This window comes from Oreochromis niloticus, linkage group LG18 (assembly GCF_001858045.2).
Source record: "Oreochromis niloticus isolate F11D_XX linkage group LG18, O_niloticus_UMD_NMBU, whole genome shotgun sequence".
NCBI classification, from domain to species: Eukaryota; Metazoa; Chordata; class Actinopteri; order Cichliformes; family Cichlidae; genus Oreochromis; species Oreochromis niloticus.
In genome coordinates this window covers 35,933,707-35,954,513 of record NC_031982.2, presented here as the reverse complement: position 1 = coordinate 35,954,513, position 20,807 = coordinate 35,933,707, and the positions used below count along the sequence as shown (strand labels likewise).

At 42.7% G+C, this 20,807-nt stretch overlaps 2 protein-coding genes across 6 annotated transcripts in view; one reads left to right on the top strand and one right to left on the bottom strand.

The window, feature by feature from the left end:
- LOC100704393 (zinc finger protein OZF) overlaps window positions 1–20,807 on the top strand; it is an 883,579-nt gene that overhangs the window by 454,741 nt on the left and 408,031 nt on the right. The window lies entirely within an intron of this gene.
- Window positions 1–20,807, bottom strand: part of LOC106097918 (immunoglobulin lambda-1 light chain) — a 104,525-nt gene that overhangs the window by 5,614 nt on the left and 78,104 nt on the right. Inside the window, exon 3 of one of the 4 annotated variants that reach the window (XM_025900223.1) lies at window positions 18,154–18,253. The exons of 2 other annotated variants lie outside the window; for them this stretch is intronic. In XM_025900223.1, the coding sequence (XP_025756008.1) occupies window positions 18,154–18,253 (100 nt within the window). Of the gene's footprint in view, window positions 1–18,153; window positions 18,254–19,830; window positions 19,985–20,807 lie in introns of those variants that run through there. One more of the 4 variants, XM_019347538.2, reaches the window with a different exon arrangement.

The window sequence follows — 20,807 nt, the reverse complement described above, 5'->3', positions numbered from 1 at the left end:
ATTATATAGGAGCATTGAAAAACATTTAAAATTATAGATTCAACTCCACAGTTTAAAGTGGTTATAACTGAACCTGTAATAAAGACTAATATAATACCAATATATTTGAACATCTGAATGCATCTGAATGCAACATCACTCTCAATCATGAAATGGTAATGATGATTATAAAAATAGCAGCCAATAATAGCAGTAAAGCATTTCTCCTCTTGACAACGGTCATGGATGTTATATTTCTCCAAGTATGGCGTAAGGTGGACAGCTACTGCCTTCTCAAGGAGTATTGACATAAATGGGAGTTTGGAGACAGGTCTTAAATTTTGAAGTAGTGTTGGGTCCAGGCTGGGTTTTTTGAGCATTGGTTCCACAATGGCATGTTTAAAAAAGCTGGGGAACATCCCAGTCTGAAGAGATAAATAATAAATAAAAAGCTTAGTGGGGATAATATCTGAGGGGCTTGAAGATGGCTTCATTTTTTCCACCAGGGCTGCTATTTCATCATATGTTACAGTTGTTAAAGTCGACCAGGAGTACAAAGGGAGTGCCTGACTTGGAGAACAAGAAAGCTTTAGGGACATTTTAGCATTTATGTCTTTAATCTTATCAACAAAAAATCTGAGGAGTTTATTACTATCTACTTTAGAGTGTACATCTAAAGGTACCACATCTGGAGACAATAGCACTAATTTTGTCAAAAAGAAACTTGGGATTCCTCTTGTTTTTTGATATGAGTCTAGAAAAATATTCTGATCTAACAGTTTTCACCGTGTCATTTAAGGAGAGCATGAGATCTCGAAGATGGAGCCTTTCTTCTGAACTTTTCTTCTTGTATTTCTTTCCCGTCCCCGAGTCCAGTCTGGCCTGATTACAATAACTTAGAATAAAAATAACTAAAAAAGATCAAATAAACTATGAAAAGAAAAAAAAGAATAAGATGGAGCCTGTGTACGTCAAGTTTGGTTTTCTTCTATAGTCGTTCTGTTTTGCGGCATATTCTCCTTAAGTTTAGGGCATGTCTTCTTTTGTAAAGCCGAGCTTGTTTTAATAGGTGCCACTTGATCCAAGATAGATGTGCATTCCCTATTAAAAGACTGAATAAGAGCATTTACATTGTTTCCGATAAAAAGTAGAGAACTGTCAAACATAATGGAGAGCCTCTCAGCAGTAGTCTCAGTTATTATCCGTCTATGAGTTTTTAACTTCACAGGCATTTGTTTAGAGCTAAAATTGAGTTCAACGAAGATACAATTATGATCACTCAAATGTACATCCTGTCAGGTTTCCTGGGTCGTTGACCCAGTGTTTTCTGTTTTGTCATGTTCAGTTTATTTTCACATCCATGTTTTCTATGCCAGCCTGTCTACTAGTGTATCATGTTCCAGTTCCTTCTATGCATCATTAGTTAGACTAAGTTCAGCTGTGCTCTCACCTGTCTCCAATCGTTGTCATTGTTAGTCATGTATTTAAGCCCTCTGTTCCCTTCAGTCCTGGTCGTGTCATTGATGTTATTGTGATGTTGTTCACGTCGCTGTTAGGTTGTCCTCTGTTCAGTTCCGTCAGGTCAGCCGGTCAGTTGTCAGTCAGTCTTTCATTCATTCCGTCAGTCGTCCAGCCGGCCAGCCGTTTCCTACCTCTGTTCTGTTTGTTCACTCCGTCGACAATAAAACACCAATCTTCACCTACCTGTGAGTCCAGCGTTTGGGTCCTCCTTCTCTCGTCCACGACACTAATCCTGACAGAATGACACGACCCCGCGTTGTGGACCCAGCGGACTCGGAACTTTTTGAGCGGCAGGAGGCAGCGCTCCTTCGCTGGACGGAGGAGCTTAGGGGAAAACAGCGGCTCTTCGCTGAGGGAGAGCACGTCTTCGCAGGGACTCGTCTGGCTCTAGGCGGGCCTCGAGGACGCCGCGTTCTTCCGCCTGCTGCCCCCACTGCATCGGAGCATTCTCCGCGGAGAGTAGGCGTCACCGGCCAAGCTTCGGCCGCTCGCTCCCTCGCCACTCCGCTCCTCGCTTGCCCGCCGGCCGCTTCATTCTCCAGCCTCTCTGCCTCGCCACGGCACAGCGCCTACGCCCCTCACCTCGGCTCAACGGAGGCTCAGCTGTGTACCCCGCCCGCTTCCTCTTCCCGGGGAAAGCGGCGCTCACGCCGCCGTAATATGGACTACTTTGAACAACTCCCGATGGTGAGCTCCAGTGACTGTTTTTTGCACTCACCATCTGATTCCTCACTTAAAACAAAGAACAGACTCATTTCTGATACATGGGGAGTTTCCCTGCTGGAGGATGATGTGGACTGGGAAGATTTCTTCTGCTCTGCTTCCCCAAAGACCGTTCAGTCAAAGACTGTAAATAGTGGTGGCAGAAAGACCAGAATAAAACCCGATAGACCTGTCAGTGTCACTCACCCAGTCGTTATTTCCACTCCTATCAGTCAGCCTACACCCACACCTGTGCCAGCTCCCAGGAGGAGGGCAGCTGCGACCCAGTCTACCTCCACACCCGCTCCTGTTTCTCGGGTGGGGGTGACTGGTGTCCAGCCACCTCCCGTGCCTGTCCCAGCGCCTAGGCTGAAGGCAGCTAGAACCCAGCCTGACCTCCCTAGAGGCTCGGAAGAGCTAGCCTCTCCACCTGCTACTTCACCTCTTCATCCACCTCCTGATCCAGCCTTTCACGCCCTCGCACTATCACTGGTTAGGCTAGCTGAGGTGTCCCCTGCTCAGGCACCAGCCCTACTAGCCCAGGCTGTAGCTTTATCTCCCTCACTAGCTCAGTCTATAGCCCAGCCACCAGCTACACCAACCTCAGCTCCGTTGTCAGCTTCGCCTACCTCTATTCATCCCTTAGCATCCCCACTGCAGTCAGTTCCCTCGCCTGCTGTTCAGCCTCCAGCCCAGTCAGTTCCCTCGCCTGCTGTTCAGCCTCCAGCCCAGTCAGTTCCCTCGCCTGCTGTTCAGCCCCCAGTCCAGCCAGATCACTCACCTGCTGTTCAGCTCCCAGTCCAGCCAAATCACTCTCCTGCACTCCAGGCTGCTCCTGTAGCTCAGTCAGTCCAGCCTGCCCCAGTCCAGTCAGTCCAGCCTGCCCCAGTCCAGTCAGTAGTCCAGTCTCGTCCTCTCCAGTCTTTTCCTGTTCCCCAGTCGCCCGTCCTCCAGCCTGTCCAGTCTGTTGTCCAGTCTTCTGTAGTTCAGCCACTCATCCACCATCCTGTTCAGTTCCTGGAGCTGCAGCCACAGCATCCAGAGCCAGCTGTGAGCTCTCCCGCTCCTCAGCCAGGGGTTTCCGCACCCGCTGGCCTGGCTGCTCCTCAGCCAGGGGTTTCCGCACCCGCTGGCCTGGCCGCTCCTCAGCCAGGGGTTTCCGCACCCGCTGGCCCGGCCGCTCCTCAGCCAGGGGTTTCCGCACCCGCTGGCCCGGCCGCTCCTCAGCCAGGGGTTTCCGCGCCTGCTGGCCCAGCCTGTCTCCAGCCAGAGGCCTCCGCGCCTGCTGGCCCAGCCTGTCTCCAGCCAGAGGCCTCCGCGCCTACTGGCCCAGCCTCCGAAGCTGTTGCTGCGTCACGGCCGGCTTCCATGCCGTCGCCTGGTCCAGCCTCGGCCTCGGCTTCTGCTTCGCCTGGTCCAGCCTCGGCTTCGCACAGTCCAGCTTCTGCCTCTGCGTTAGCCTCACCTGGTCCTGTGGCTGCCATGCCGTCGCCCAAGCCACGTTCTGGCCGCCGCCGTTGTCCTCGCGGCCGCCCACCGGACCTTCTCAGTGGCCGCCGCCGTCTTCCTCGCAGCCGCCCACCGGACCTTCTCAGTGGCCGCCGCCGTCTTCCTCGCGGCCGCCCACCGGACCTTCTCAGTGGCCGCCGCAGTCTTCCTCGCGAATTCTATAAGGCAAAGCCTTAAATACCTGTGTCCGAGTCTTCTATCAAAAGTTACAGCTGTCTTTATGAAGTTGATGAAAATCGCTTTATTTCGCCAAGACAGTGCGTTTCTCGCTATTACATGCATTTGAATTGAGTTCTCGCCTGAAACAAAGTATAGGTTTTCATTTTGTGAATAACTTGAAAATCTTAGCTCAAACAGCTGCAAAACCTATTTCCCCAGCATGGAAATGCTGAATTCTATAAGGCAAAGCATTAACTGTTTGCGACTCAAAAGAGGAATAGTTTTCAGTTTGCATAGCTCTGCAGGTGAAACTGCCCCTAAAGACAACAGCAAGTCCTCCACCACGGCGACCTAAACGGGGGGCACCCAAGTAAGAGCAGTCTGCAGGACGCAGTTCGTTTAGGTGAATAAACTCGCCATCCCTCTGCCATGTATCAGTGAGAAACAGAAAGTCCAGGGTTTTCTCTGTGAAGAGCTCATTCAGAGAGAAGGATTTGTTTGTGATGGAGCGGGCGTTCAGGAGCGCAATCCGATTAAAAACTGGAAGCGCAGGTTTCCCATCAGCTTGTCGGAGTGGAACTGACAGCAAACACCGCACACGAGGTCTCCAGCAGTGCTACGGACCGGCGGGACCAACCACCGGTTGTGCGATGCAGGCTTTGTGGGCGCAGCGGTGGGGAGATAATCGGCAAAATCCAGAGCATTAGATGGGCAGGATCCACGCTGTAGTAGCTACAAGTACGTGTTTCCAAACAAATCCGGAAGGGTAACTGGTAGCGGAAACCGGGTACGCCTCCAGACGAGTGGGGAAATCTCCGATCTGTAGGCTCGTCTGATGTGTACCTGGATGCCGGACCTACAGCCTCTTTTCCTCGATTTCTTCTTGGAATTGCTTAGTGCACGTTTCGCAGGTAGCAAGAAGTAATCTGGTGAGGTGGAAGAGTGCACAAATGGTGGGGGGAAAGTTTTTCTATAACTGTCCCACTCATCATAAAGATGTTCCATTATTACACAGGAAAAAACAACTACATGTAAAATAATCACACCGTCACGCCTCTGCCTTTCTAAATAGAGGGACAATAACTGCGTGTGTGTATGTAAGCGCGTAATACCTGCAGATAGAGACAAAATACTGTTAATCTGACTATTTGCCATTCTGCAATTCATCTCATTAAAACAATAACGTGGCGCACAGCGTGACGTGAAAAGAGGCACATACCTTTGACGTTGCGTGACGAACTCTGTATTCCTCGTCCACACAAACAAAAGGTTTGCCCAAAGTGCTGTACAGAAACGAAGTGTAAAACACAAGATAAAACCACTGACACTCACATAAAACATAATAAAACACATTAAAAAAAAACATATCCACTCACGACAGTCTGAACGCTATTGAAAAAAGGTGTGTTTTCAAAAGCGTTTTAAAAACAGGAAATGAAGATGCCTGTCTAATATTTAAAGGCAGCGTATCCCAAAGTTTTGGGGCCATAATTGAAAAAGGTTGTTCTCCTCTACGTTTGAGCCTTGATTTTGGGACAACCAACAGCAGCTGGTCAGCTTATCTGAGGGTCCGTGAAGGAATATAAGGCTGAAGTAACTCGGAAAGGTATGAGGGAGCAAGACCATTAAGGCATTTATAAACCAGTGTTAGGACTTTGAAATTAATTCTGTGATGAACAGGAAGCCAATGAAGAGAAGACAGGATAGGTGTTACATGTTCATAGCTGTGGGTACCAGTTAAGAGGCGGGCAGCAGCATTTTGAAGGAGCTGAAGACGAGCAAGAGACCCTTGGCTGACTCCAACATAAAGTGCATTACAGTAGTCAAGCCGTGTTGAAATAAAGGCATGTATTACCTTCTCCATGTCACGTCTTGACAAAACTGGCTTCAGCTTTGCGATTTGCCTCAGCCGGAAAAAGCTTTTTTGCAACACCGAATTAATATGTTTGTTCAATTTAAAATTTGAGTCCATAATGACTCCCAAGTTTGTCACATACTGCTTAATATAAGACCCTAGCCAACCACAATGTACGAGCGGGTTGCATGAAATATTATTAGGTCTAAATACAATCACCTCTGTTTTACTCTCATTGAAACTCAAAAAGTTCAGAGCCATCCAAGCTTTGACATCTTCAAGGCAGTTCAAAAGGATTTGGATGGAGCCTGGGCCATTTGGTGCTAAAGGCAAATAAATTTGGCAGTCGTCTGCGTAGCAGTGAAAGGATATTTCATGTTTTCTACAAATAGACACCAAAGGGAGCAGGTATAATGAAAAAAGAAGAGGGCCAAGGATTGAGCCCTGGGGCACCCCACAAGAAAGGGGGGCTGAGGTGGACTCAAAATTTTCAACTTTAACACTAAACGTTCTGCCACTCAAATATGAGCGAAGCCAATCCAGTGCTGCACCTTTGATGCCAACAAGGTGTTCCAAACGAGAGATAAGAATATTGTGGTCAACAGTGTCAAACGCTGCAGTAAGATCTAAAAGCACAAGGATCACGGAACTTCCACAATCAGTAGCTAAAAATATATCGTTAAAAACACGTAAAAGTGCTGTTTCAGTGGAGTGTAGATGTTTAAAACCAGACTGAAAAAGTTCCATGATGCCATTAGCATCAAAAACGCATTCAGTTGGGTAAAAACTATTTTTTCTAATAACTTTGAAAGAAATGAAAGCCTTGAAATAGGTCTAAAATTTGAGCAAACTAAAGAGTCAAGGTCAGGTTTTTTTAATAAAGGGCTAACAATTGCGTGTTTAAAACCATCAGGAACCACACTGGAAGTAATACTGCTATTTATAATAACAAGGACTGAGGTTCCAATTGAAGGGAAAACCTCTTTAAAGAGCCATGCAGGGATCACATCCATGGGAGAACCAGAAGGTTTAATTTGTCTAACCATCTCGTTAAGAAGTGTAATTGAGATGGGTTCAAACTGGTATAAGACAGCTGAACAGGGACTTAACGTGAATGGGTCATATGTAGGAGGTACTATTGCTGACCTGATGGACAAAAAAGGAAAGAAACTGATTACATCTGTTAGCAGAGCCTTCCATGGTGGCAGACATTTAAAATAGAACTGATGGTCAAAGGAGTTTGCAAAGAAAAGCGTCTGGACTTCTTTAAGTTGCTTGAAGACGTTTCACCTCTCATCCGAGAAGCTAGGGGGTCCTTTGTCCCTCCTTGGGGGGAAACTCCCACTGGGTTTAAATCTGGGACTCTCGGCCATTTGACCTTAGAACTGAAGAAGCTTCTCGGATGAGAGGTGAAACGTCTTCAAGCAACTTAAAGAAGTCCAGACGCTTTTCTTTGCAAACTCCTTTGACTACGATGACCTGGATGACTGAGAACCTTCACAGACATAGAACTGATGGTCTTATAAAGTGCGCGGGGATTGTGACAATTTGATGCAATCACCTGTTTTTCTCATTTTTCACTGTATTTTGATTGCATTTCCAACAGTCCTTTAACATTTCAAAAGAAACCTGCAATTTGTCCTTCTTCCACTTTCGCTTTGCTCTCCTGTATTGACGTCTGACCGCTTGGGTGGCTTCATTTAACCAGGGCTGGGGAATACATTTAAGGCGCCTGGTTTTTAATGGGGCCATAATGTTTAGGGTCTCAGTACAGGTTTCTTGGAACTGCAAAAGCAGCTCATCCAGACTAAGTCCTAAACTAATTTCAGGGTCAATAAAAGCATTTTTTTCTATAAAAGTTGAGGAGAAGAGAGCAGCAGTGGAAGAATTAAAAATTCGACAGCGCCTGGGTGGAGCGCGAGCTTTAAACTCATGCACAAGAGAAATGTCAAATAAAACAGGTTTGTGATCAGAAAACACGGAATCCCCAATTTCCAAATTAAAAACAGATAAACCACACGATAACACCAGGTCAAGAGTGTGCCCCTGCTGGTGTGTAGGGCCTTGTACAGACTGTACAAAGTTATAAGACTGAATAAGATTAAAAACTCCTGAGCAAGCAGTCCATCAGAGCAACAGAGATGAATATTAAAATCACCAACTATTAAAATCCGATCATATTTAGGCACAATGTCAGCCAAGAAACATGAAAAGTCATTTAAAAAGTCTTTGTTAAACTTCGGTGGTCGGTAGATTACCGCACACCCAACCGGTTGAAAACATCCCAGTTCAAACATCAAAAGTTCAAAATTGGAGGGGGGAACTGGTACATGGAGTTGCTTGCAATTAAAGTTATTTTTAAAAACTGTCAATATTCCTCCTCCTCTACCTGATATCCCTGGAGCATTTAAAAATGAGCAGTCGGAGGGCAATAGTTCAGAAGTTAAGCTAGACTCACCAATTTTCATCCATGTCTCAGTCACAAAAAGGAGATCCAATCCAAGAAAAGAAATCGTTTATGACAAATGTTTTACTTGCTATGGACCGGGCATTTATTAAAGCCATCCTCATTTGAACTGGAGTCTGGGCAGAAGTTGTCTGTCAAGCCCAAGTTAATGGGCGCAAATTCACAAAGTTTATTCCACGACGCCCAAGATGTGAAAAACACCGGCGAGCAGGCTCACGTCCACCCGAGCCTACGAAAGGAACCAGACAAGGGGCAACATGATCCAGGAGACGCTTTGGGATGCGATGGAACAGACTATAATCCACTGGAGCAGCCTCTAGAGAAAAAGTAAGTCAAGCTTTAAGCTTCACTAGACGACCAGCACGTTTACCGCGGCGTCTGCGACGATGCGTCAGAGCAGGAGGAAGCGCTCCGCGTAGCAGGTAAGCAGGAACATCAGCCAGGGATGGTGGATACCCTATTGTTTGTCCTTGATGATTAGTCAGAAAATATTAAAGATCCAAAAGTTTTTGGCGTTCATATACCAGTCGCGAGTTGATTTGGGTGGCACAAATTGTAAAAAACAAAACAAACAAAAACAAAATTGACAGAGACAGACGGCAAGCCACACACACTGGCGCCATCTGCTAGGCCCCTCAACAAAGGGGGCCTGTTCAATAATAAAATTATTCCTCAAAAATACAACTTGCCTAATAATTCTGCACTCCCTGTAATGTGACCAATGCTCGCATCATTTAAATGTCTTGTAATAAAAGCTGTGATGACTTTTATTCTGCATTATTCTGGCTGGTACCTGTCCTCGGCCTGGATGGGACGTCCCAGTCCCGAAAACCCTGCTCTCCTCGTCCCCGCCGGCGTGGTGTGAATCTGTGGAACCTGCGGCCTCTGTGTCGGGCTTCTAGGACGGCTAGCGACGGGGATCCGCCGCTCACCGCCAGGATTGGCCTGGTAAATGCTAGGTCCCTAGCGAATAAAACGTTTATTCTGAAGGATTTTTTCACATCCCGAGGACTGGATTTTCTCTGTGTGTGCGAGACGTGGCTGAGCGCCGGTGAGTGCAGCATCTTCTCAGATCTTCTACCTGGTGATTGCTGCTATTTTAATTCCCCGCGTATGTTGGGCCGAGGAGGAGGAATAGCTACGATCTTTAAAAGTCATTTTAAATGTAAGCAGCTATCAACCCCGTCGTTCACCAGCTTTGAACTGTCTGTGTTTGAGTTGGGCTGCTCTCACACAGTGTTGTGTGCGGTGGTTTATCGGCCTCCAAAATACAATAAGGACTTTGTGGGTGATTTTGCTGACTTCTTGGCTGAATTCATGCCAAAATATGATCGTGTTCTTATTGTTGGGGATTTTAATATTCACGTGTGTTGTCCTGATATGCCCATGGCGAAGGCCTTTTTAAACCTTATTGATTCGTTTAATCTGGTGCAATGTGTGACAGGTCCCACACGTGAACGTGGACACACACTTGATCTTGTTTTATCTCATGGCTTTTCTGTTTCTAACATAGAGATTTGCGATGCTGTGTTTTCTGACCACAGTCCTGTGATGTTTCAAGTTCCTCTTGCCTGTGCCTCAGTTAAACCTCGCGCTGCTGCTCAGCGCTGTCGTGTTTTTAACTCCTCCACTGCTGAACACTTTTCAACAGTCTTTGACCAGATCTGTCAGATCCCGGATTTTTTATGCAGCCAGACTGAGGAACTGAGCTCATGGTTTTATTCCACCTGTCGGACTGCTTTGGACACTGTGGCTCCATTAAAAACCAGGCTGCCTAAAACTAAATCTGAGCCCTGGCTGAACGACATGACCCGAGCTGTCAGACGCGATTGCCGTCGAGCTGAGCGCAAGTGGAAAAAGGACAAACTACAAGTGTCATTCCAGATGCTGAAGGACTGTTGGCGTCAATATCAAAGAACTGTAAAAGATGCCAAAAGAAAACACTTATCTGACATTATTTTGTCAAACTGCCACAACCCGCGTGTTTTATTTAAAACTATTAACTCTGTTCTTAGTGCACCATATACTGACTGTATCGAGCCCTCATCAGAAGCCTGTGAAAATTTTTTACACTTTTTTATTGAGAAGGTCTCCTCCACAAGGGCTCAAATCTGTCATTGTGCTCATGACCCCTCAGTCTCTGTTTCCTGCTCTGCTGTCTTTGACAGCTTTGAGCCTGTGACTCTGTCCTTTCTAAAGGAGACTGTTGGTCGTCTTAAGCCTGCAGGGTCTCCAAATGATGCTGTCCCTCCTTGACTTTTAAAAGAGGTGTTACCTACAGTTGGTCCTTTGGTTCTTGAGCTGGTAAACCATAGTCTGATGTCAGGCGTTGTCCCTAAAGATTTTAAGCATGCAGTAGTCAAACCCCTGATTAAAAAACCTGCTCTTGATCCTACGGTTCTTGCAAATTACAGGCCTATCTCCCAACTACCTTTTCTTTCTAAAATTCTTGAAAAGGTAGTTTACAGCCAAATAATGGCCTTCCTGGAAAAGCAAAATGTGTTAGAGGTTTTCCAATCTGGTTTTAAACCCTTTCATAGCACTGAATCAGCCCTTTTAAAAGTTTTTAATGACATATTTTTAGCAACTGATGCTGGGGACTGTGTTGTTCTTGTGCTTTTAGATTTGACAGCTGCGTTTGATACTGTGGATCATGCCATTTTATTCTCTCGTTTGGAGCACTGGGTGGGCATTAGGGGCACAACACTGGAGTGGTTTAGGTCCTACTTGGCGGGGCGAACCTTTTGTGTCAGTCTCGGTGACTATGTGTTGTCCTCCGCTCCTCTCTTGTGTGGTGTCCCACAGGGCTCAGTTCTAGGCCCCCTCCTCTTCTCTTTATATCTGCTTCCTCTTGGTTCTGTACTGAGAAAGCACGGCATTGCTCTCCACTTTTATGCTGATGACTGTCAGATCTATGTCCCTTTAAAGAAAAAAGGCAGATACCTTACACAGCCATTACTTCAGTGTCTCGACGACATTAAGGCTTGGATGTCTGTTAACTTTTTAAAATTCAATGATAAAAAGACAGAGGTGATGGTTTTTGGTAGCCCCACTGAGACCCCCAATGTGTATGTAGATTCCTTGGCCCAGTATGTTAAGCCAACTGTCACAAACCTGGGGGTCAAAGTGGACTGTGATCTGAAGTTTGAAAATCAGATTAAGGCAGTGGTAAAATCTAGCTTCTTTCACCTCAGGCAGCTGGCAAAAATAAAGCCAATTCTTTCACGGCAGCACTTTGAGACAGTGATCCACGCCTTTGTTAGCACTCGGCTGGATTACTGTAATGCACTTTATATTGGGGTCAGTGCATCACAATTAGTCATCTACAGAGGGTGCAAAATGCCGCCGCTCGTCTTTTAACTGGCACTCGAAAGTTTGAGCACATTTCCCCTGTTTTAGCTTCACTTCACTGGCTGCCTATTCCTTTTAGGATTCATTTTAAAATTCTTTTATTTGCTTTTAAAGCTCTCCACGGCCTCGCCCCATCTTATCTCTCTGAGCTGCTACAGCCTTATACACCCACCCGCTCTCTCAGGTCAGCTGATCAGCTGCTCCTGAATGTACCGAGGACTGGGCGTAAACTTAGAGGAGATCGTGCTTTTGCTGTAGCAGCTCCAAAACTGTGGAACGGGCTTCCTTTAGAGATTAGACAGGCCAGTTCTTTACCTGTTTTTAAGTCACTCTTGAAAACCCATCTCTTTACCTTGGCCTTTGACACCACGTGAGATGTTGGTTTTTATTTTTATTTTATTTTTATTTTATTTTTATTTTTATTTCAGTTGTTTTTAGGTGATTCGATGCTGTTTTATCTTGCTTTTTATTTTAATATAGGGCTGTTTTAATTTTATTTATTATGTGTTTTATTTATTTATCTTTGGTGTTTTCTGTTATTCTATTGTTTTAATGTATTTTCTGTACAGCACTTTGTTCCTGTGCTGGGTATTTTAAAGTGCTTTATAAATAAAACTGGATTGGAACTGGATTATTCAAGTTTTAAAAGGTCTGAACCTCAAAATTTCACCTTCTCATTTGGATGCAGGAACAACATTAAGACAAACATTTTATAGGACTCAAGTATAGCCATGATTATTTGGAAACTTGTCAAGGCTCAGAGTATGGGCTCAAATTGTGGTCATAAATATTTTGTACTTGTAAATCAGTTTTGTACTCGTAAATCAGGATTTGTATGTGTAAAAAGAATTTTTGTGTGCGTAAAAAAGATTTGTATGTGGACTTAGCCAAAAAAATAAGTGTGAGACTCTGCAAGTTACAAGTATGAATTTTGACCCTATTTTTCTTCCTTTCATCTGATTGGTCAATGTCATGTCAATCACAAATTTAACTATCCAGTCAGAGAACAGATGGGTTTGGCTGTCGGAGGGGCGCTTTTTTGAACTGCAGGTCTTTGAAGGGTAATACAGTTTGAAGATGGAGGATCTCTATATAAATATCTGATAGCAGCTAGGTCCCCTAACTTTCAGCAGCTGTTGAAAGGATAAAGTTGTGGTATATCAGTGGTTAGAAATACTATTCTTACTTTAGGATGAGTTTAACACAAAGTCAGGGCTGACCCGGGAGCATTGCTGTGAGTCACAGTGCGCAGCACAAAGGTCCTTTCACATCGGACGCAGCATGTGCTGCTAATGCTAACTAAAAGCCAAGGATCCAGAATTTGCTGCGCTGGCTGCTGAGCTCTGTGGGTTTTTGCAGCAGCTCTACCTGTACTAGATGCACCTGCTCCTTGTCGTTTCTATCTCTGACTTTATGTCCTCTACAAGAGTTTCTGGGGTTTTTTGCTAGTTCTTCAAATGTTCAATAAAAACATGTATGCCAATTCATAATGAAGAAAGCTTTGTAACTAGGGATGGGTACCGGTATCCGGTGCCATGATGGCACCGGTTCTGACATAAACGGTAGAAACCAGACCGAAAAGCAGCGCACATTTCGGTGCTTTATTTCGGTGCTTTTCTTTCCTGAGATGTAACACACTTTGGATTGCAGCCAATCATTTTACCTTTGCAAGTGTAGTAGGCGGGCCCAGGTACGTACGTTCTTTTAGAGCAGAGCTACAGATTAAAAACGCCCAAGGCGAAGTTTGGCTGTACTTCACAGCAAAAGATGCAAACCCAGCAGCCTGCAACAAGTGCTTTAAGGTGATACTGTGCAAAGGAGGTAACACCTCTGATGAAACACCTGGCGACGCATAGCATTTTTTTAAAAGCCGAGAAATGCGCCGCATTTGATAGCTTGCTGCGAGACCTCACACCGAGCACATCTACTGCGGGTGTGGTGCCTGTTATCGGACTGGAGTTAGCAACATCCCCCAAAAACCCGAAGAGTAGAGTCCTGGCCCCTAGCCCTGCCAGTGTAGCAGAAATGATGACGGATGATGATGGCAGCAGCTGCTGCTCTTCTCTGGGTCAGTAGCTTAATGTTGTTCGTGTGTAATTTACGTTGAGTAGGCTAACCACGTTATTAAATTAATGCACGTAAGGTGAACTAGCAAACACCGTCGTAATTACATGCGGCTGTCTTCTTGTTTGATGGCAGATACTCCCTTCACCCTGGCCAAAAAGGCTAAAACGACCAAAGAAAAAGTGGGAAACAGCTAAACATGAGAGGTTTTAGGACAAAGTTTGTGTTCTTCATTCTTTAAGCACCGGTTCGAGCACCGTTTAGGCACCGGCACCGTTTCAAAAGTACCGGTTTGGCACTGGTATCGGATAAAACCTAAACGATACCCATCCCTATTTGTAACTAACCCCACTAGTGAAGACTGTCATTTACAACTCCCCCCGGCATGTAAAAGGGCATTTATTCCCTTCAAGGACCTGAAGCTCCATAAAGCACCCCTCCAATAGCCAAACCCATCTGTTCTCTGATTGGATAGTTACATTTGTGATTGACATGACATTGGCCAATCAGATGAAAGGAAGAAAAGAAAGGTCAAAATTCGTACTTGTAACTTGCAGAGTTTCACACGTATTTTTTGGCTAAGTCCACACACAAATCTTTTTTACGCACACTTAAATCTTTTTAACATATACAAATCCCGATTTACAAGTACAAAATATTTATGACCACAATTTGAGCCCATATCAGAGTGCTGCCCCAAATTTGTTTGGAGCAGGTTCTACTCTCCCCAAATGTCAACAGCATGAATAAGACTAAAAAACAAATCATGGAGATGTTATTCAAAGGAATAAAGCATAGATATTAACATATGCGGAGGGCTCTTAGGAGAAGTTTTCAAAAAGCAAATTCTAACGTTGAACAGTAAACACTTTAAGATTATAAAAACAGAAGAGGTGATAATGATTAAAGTTGAAAACTATATAACAATATTTTCACATAAAGCCGTTTTTTGTTTTCAGAGCTTATTGGCCAAGGTTAGCAAACAATAGCAATCATTAACATGCTAACATGATTGCTGAAATAAAATAATCTTAATTGTGACAGCAATAACCCAACACTAAGCTCAGTATGTTTCTGACTCTGAGATGGAGGTGAAATCTGTGAACCTGGGCTGTGGTTTACTGCTCTCTTCCTGTCACAAACACTGTTTGACATCTGTTCATCTGTTGGTTTTTGTTCAGGCTGCAGGGATCATTTATTAGTGTGGGTATCAGACTTATAACATTTACAGTAGTAGGTGGCTGAATGATCGAGTTTAATGCTTTCTATTCTCAACTCATAGCTGCTGTCTTTCTTCTCAGCTGAAAAATCATCTTTCTGAGGATGATTGTAAGTATCACAATCTACAACACCACTATTCAGATCAATATCAAGAATAACTGTGAATGTTACATTTTTGTGATACCAGAATATGTAACTGCCAACACACTGTTCAGTCCCTCTACAGATGAAGGAGACACTTTCTCCAACTCTCCTGGTCAGTGTTAAATCGTCCTGAATCAGCTGTTCTGCTGCCATGGTAACCAGTGCTGTAGAGACACAGACAGATAGATGAAGGTTAGTGTGACAGTGTTTGTTCCAGGTTGACTTTGTTGGCTCCTGATTGGCTGGAAACACTCACCTGAACACAGACAGCACAGAGCAGCAGCTGGGAGGAAAAGCATTTTGTGCAGTGGTGTTTCCTCTGGTGAACCTGGGGAGAAGTGGCGCTCTGATGCAGCTGAGGCCAAACAAGGACGAGCTGTGAGATCAGACGAGGGCCACGTGGTTTCTAACAGGTCCTCAAAGCTCCCATCAGCCCCTGCGGCCCACAGATAAGACTGCTGCTGCTGATTGACAGCTCAGCTGAAGCTGCTGTGTGGTTTCATCGTCTTCATTTCAATCTGAAAGCAGATCCAAAAATCTGGGTCACATGATGCAGAAACACTCAAACACATTCAGGTTGCTGTGAATTTAGTAACACACACTGTTATCTGTTGTTTAACAGCTGTGATGAAAACATTAAATATGAATTTAGTAACACACACTGTTATCTGTTGTTTAACAGCTGTGATGAAAACATTAAATATAACTAAACTATAAATAATTATAAAAATTTTTAAAAACTTAATTTGCAATTAAAATAACCTGATAGTTCTTGCTTTGTTAACAAAGTAATTTAAAAAACAAAATCATATATGACAACATTTAGAATGAAAAACATAACAAACACATGTGGTTCGGTTGTGTGTTTAAAATATGTGCACACTGTGGTTCTTTCCCACATCTTCTAATGTGTTTTGTTCCAAGTTGGTTTCAGACTGAAGGATTCATTAAACCCTTTTTAAGAATCATTCAAAATGATGATCATCAATGATAATATCTATAAACAGTAATAAAAACAGGGCTGTGTTTTACGTCAGCTTCAGCTTCATTTATTTGTACCCATGGTTAGATTTCATTTGCAGTAGGCAGTCATCCACCTTTACATACACATTTACACAACAGTACAAAAGTACTTTTTGATTCATGAAAGAGAAATAAGAAAAATGTTGCCTTTGTATCATCTCTGATATAGAAGGTATCATTTGAAGATCTGAGTGAAGGACACAAATATTTTGATCTGGTGTTGTTCTACATTTTAGGACTAAAAGACAGAAGGAAGAAAGTGAAACTGACTGTGCGAGGGGTTGAAGTCATGAAGTCAAGTGGAGGCCGCTGACTGCTGTTACTTTCTGCTGTACAGGTTAAACAGGGACTCACAGTCAGCCTGCTAGAACATTTGGATGAAGAGAAAAAGGAGGAAAAAGACTTTGAGGGAAAAATCCAATAAGATCAGCATGTTTTGAATGTGGGAATACAACAGTTTCCTCCACCATGACACACACTGGAGCCTCTTTTTGCTCACAGCTTCACTGTTTGTCTCAAAGTTCAGTTTGGAGGCCAAAATTGTTCCAACACATTTGTAAGTTTGCACTAATTTCACTGTGTGAGCCTTAATGGATGTAATCAAAGAATCAGTCAGTGAAATATGAAGCTGTGCTGTAAGTTTGGAGGAGAAAAGTGTCTCAGTGAGTTTAATGAGGTGAACACATGAATACAGAGCACTGACTGAGACGTACAGACTCCTTTAATGAGTCGCACACATTTTTGTGACTTCATTAAATGTCAAAGTCAAAAATGACACCTAACAACACACAACAAGCTGCGACCACATTATTGTGTGTTTGCTGTTTGTGTGCTTTGTTTCCTGTTATGATAGCAGGCATACAGCCATGTTCTCAATGTCTCAGCTATCATTGATTATTTCTGCTTTTCCTCTTCTATTAGGCACTTCAACTCAATGAATGACACACAGAAAGATTTCATGACTGTGTTCTTCAAAATAAGGAGAATATGTTATCTGTATCTGAATGACTCATGTTGCCTTGTTTCTACTTTGTTTGGATATTTCTGCTTTTTGGAAACGATTTTCTGAATCATTCAGTAGTTTCTGTAATAATAATGACATTTAGCAACACTTCAAAATGATTCTCCAACATTTGCTGTTCAGACTTGATCTGTTCTTACGTGTGTGATATCCAGAATGAAAAACTCAGCTCAGGTAATAATTTGGGAGCTGAGCAGACTGCAGGGGGTTCATGGTCTCTGCTTTGATTCCATTAAAGTTCATTTGTCAGCTCTGAGTTGAGGATTTGAGCTGTTTCTCTCACAGGTGAAGAACACAGATCCTTCCTGGAATCATTCTTTAAGCAGAGTTCATGCTTGTAACTGTCATTGTGTTATTAAAGTGAAAAGCCACAGCTAACGGTGTGGAGGCTGCAGAGCAGAAACCCACACAGCCCGTCTGCTGCAGGAGAGCAAGTTTGGATACAGTCAGTTTGTGCTTCACTCACACGGGTTGTTGTTTATCACACAATGAAAGTAGAATCAAATTCTTCATCTTGAAATCTTTAATATTCACACTTACAAACACAACTACACTGTTTGACATTTGAAAATCAACCAAAATAAAAAGAAATCAAACAGAAAACTTGTGATAAAAATATACCTGATGATTTTTGTTACTACAATAAAAGTCACAATAAGTATAAAAAGAATTCTAACTCAGAGTAACAATACATGTAAAGATGTATTTATTTCAGATGATCTTCTAACTATTGAAGAAAAAGCCAAAATAAGCACAACACATCATAACTAACATTTGTGATACTGATCAAAGTGATGAATGAGATGAATTGATGAGATTTGATGGTGAGAAAAGGCGAGCAGAAAACAGTCAGTCAGCATGTGTGCAGTTGGTGGACGGTCCCTTGTTTGTGAGGATCATCAGCAGAGAGAGTCCACAGCAGTACACCAGACTCTTCACTATCAGCACTGTGTACAGCAGGCAGAGCAGCTTCACCCTGTGTATAGAAAGAACATAATCTGTGGGTGGAAAAAGAAAAGGAGTCAAATGTTTGGAGCTGCAGTGAGAAATGTCAGTCCTCTGCTCCTCTGCTCTCTTTGACAGCATCTCCACATGAAGCTGAATCACTGCTGAACACAGTCACCAAGCCTTCATTACCTTGCTGTGTTTGGGCCTCCACTGTGCCCCCCTCGTGCTTCACGTAGCAGTTACATTTATATGTGCGGTTCTCCTGCTGATGGATCAGTAAGATGGAGGTGTTGCGTCTGGACTCTCTGAGCACCAGCTGCTCTCCATCAGCAGGGGGCAGCTCTTGCAGCTGGCTGTTCTTCTTCTGTCTTTTACAAGACAGCTGGACCAGGTGAGGAAACATGGCTGGGGGCACACACAGCAGGGAGCTGTTCCCCTCCACGTGGACTCTGGGTCCTGCTGTTTGAAAAACACAGAGATTATGTTCTGTTGTTTCCTCTTTTTAGCTTTATAAGAAATATTTGAAAACATAAATGGTGACAGGGTGATGTGGTGGTTAGCGCTGTAGCCTCAAAGTAAGAATGTTGTGGGTTGAGACCTGCTGGTCGGGTGGGGCTCTGCTGTGTGTTTGCATGAACTCTCGGTGCCTCTGTCGTTCTTTTCTGATTTCCATCTACAATCCAAAGACAAGTTTGTTCACCTTGAAAAAACTCTGTCCATTTATGACTTTTATGGTTAGTGTAATCATAACAAAAATAGTTAGAGTATTTTTTTGTTATTTAACAATCCAATTAAAATTTCAGTGCTCAAGGCATGAAGATAACATCTTAAGTATTTAAACATTACATACTTTACCCTTATAAAATGAACATAGAAATAGTATCTCAATATTATCTTTTCATAAATATTTTTTTGTTCTTTTTATGTATGAAATGAAAAATGGTTATTATACTATTTTATTTGAAGCAAAAGTATGAAGCAAATATAACTTGATATAATACATTTGATAATATTCATTAAATTATATTCACATGTTTGTAGTGTCTGACATGGTTATTTAGATCTGACATTTACTTTTTGATATTTTCTCCAAAAATGTATTCAGTTATTTTAAATATGATGAATATAAACTTAAACCGTCCATTAGGATTGGAACACATTAGTTGGCACCATTATATTTAATTTTAAAATGCTTTTCATTTCCTATTAACTGTATTTTTATTTACGTATTTTATGTTAAATATTCCCCCAAAATCTATTAATTTAACCATTAATAATATTTATTATTTTCCTATTGAAGACACATAAATATTGCTTATGTAAATAAGCAATATTTAAATAAACTTAAATAATTTCTATCTAAATAAAATAAATTATTATCAGCATTATGTAAGTAAATCATTTTTGTTGTCATTTTTTAACAGTATAAATGTTAACAGATATTCTTATTATTCTTCAGAAAAAGTCTTTCTGAACAATCACATTTCTCAAGTTTATTATTTACATATAACCAAATCTCAGATTTCTTTGTACTTTTTTATACCAAAATTATAAATTTTAACATCAAATATGATCTTGTGTTCAAAAACCAGCAGATGGTGCAGAATTACTGAGATGATCAAATCCTAAATATTTGTAACATCACTAATATTTGCAGAAATAAAGAATAACTTTAGTTGTTCAGTGAGATTTAAACATGTTTTCAGAGATTATTGAGCTTTTCTTATGTAACAATGGCTGCAGATGAATTCTCTACTAATGATGAAAAAACTAACATGTAAAGCCTGAAGCAGCAGAAACTGACTTTAAACACATTTTCAGCTTCTACAATAAAACAACTGAAGGAAAATAAATATTTGTTCTTACCTGTTACAGACAGTTTAGTTCCAGAGCCAAAGATGTAGTAGCCATATCCTCCCACAGTGAAACAGACTGCTACAAAAACCTGTCTGCTGTTGAATGTGTCAGCTGAGGTGAATGAGTCCAAATGAGGAAGCAGGATCATATTTCAGCTCCATGATGTGTTTCTCTAATGTTCATATCTACATGACTGTCTCTTTTTCTCTTTTCTTTTAGCCACACTAGCAGCACGGCTCTGATGTTAATGTCAGTCTGTTGGTCAGTCCACTACTTTAGTCCACATGAAAATAGAAAATCACTATATAAGCACCAGTCCATGTATCCCATCAATGATGCACCACTACAATGAAACATGCTGCTGATAGTATCATGGTTTGGCCCGTCTGGCTCACCATCATTAATCACACAATCAATTTTGAATTATAGCAGCAAATTCTACAGAAAACTATCAGAACATCTGTCTGTGAACTGAATCTCAGGAGAAAGTGGGCCATGCAGCACCACAATGACACAAACCAGTCAAGTTTTTTTCTTTGTTCCAAATAATGGTGAAAGAAAAATAATCCAGTGAATCCAGCGAGTGATGTGATGAGTCTCTGATGTCTTTCTGATGTGGTTTTGTTGCGTCCTTCAAACCACACCTGGTGTATTTTAGAAGAGAAACATGTTGGTCTGCACAGGCTCTTCTATTTTCAACACTGACAGGATTTCCTTTGCTGTTTCTTTTGTCCTGCACATTGGTGTGGAGCAAAGAGATGCTTCAGGGATGCTTCTGAAATGTGCTGTCGTATGTGTGCTGGAATCATCAGTGTTGTATTGAGTGGACTCAGTCAGCTCCAGCAGCAGTAGGAACACAAAGCGTCCAATTTTTGAATTTTCTAACAGCTTCATTGGAATTTCAGCTCACAGTGGATCTGCAACATGAACAGCTGAAGACCTTCAGGAGCAGAACTTGAAGTTTAAAAAGACTTGGGTTAAAGACA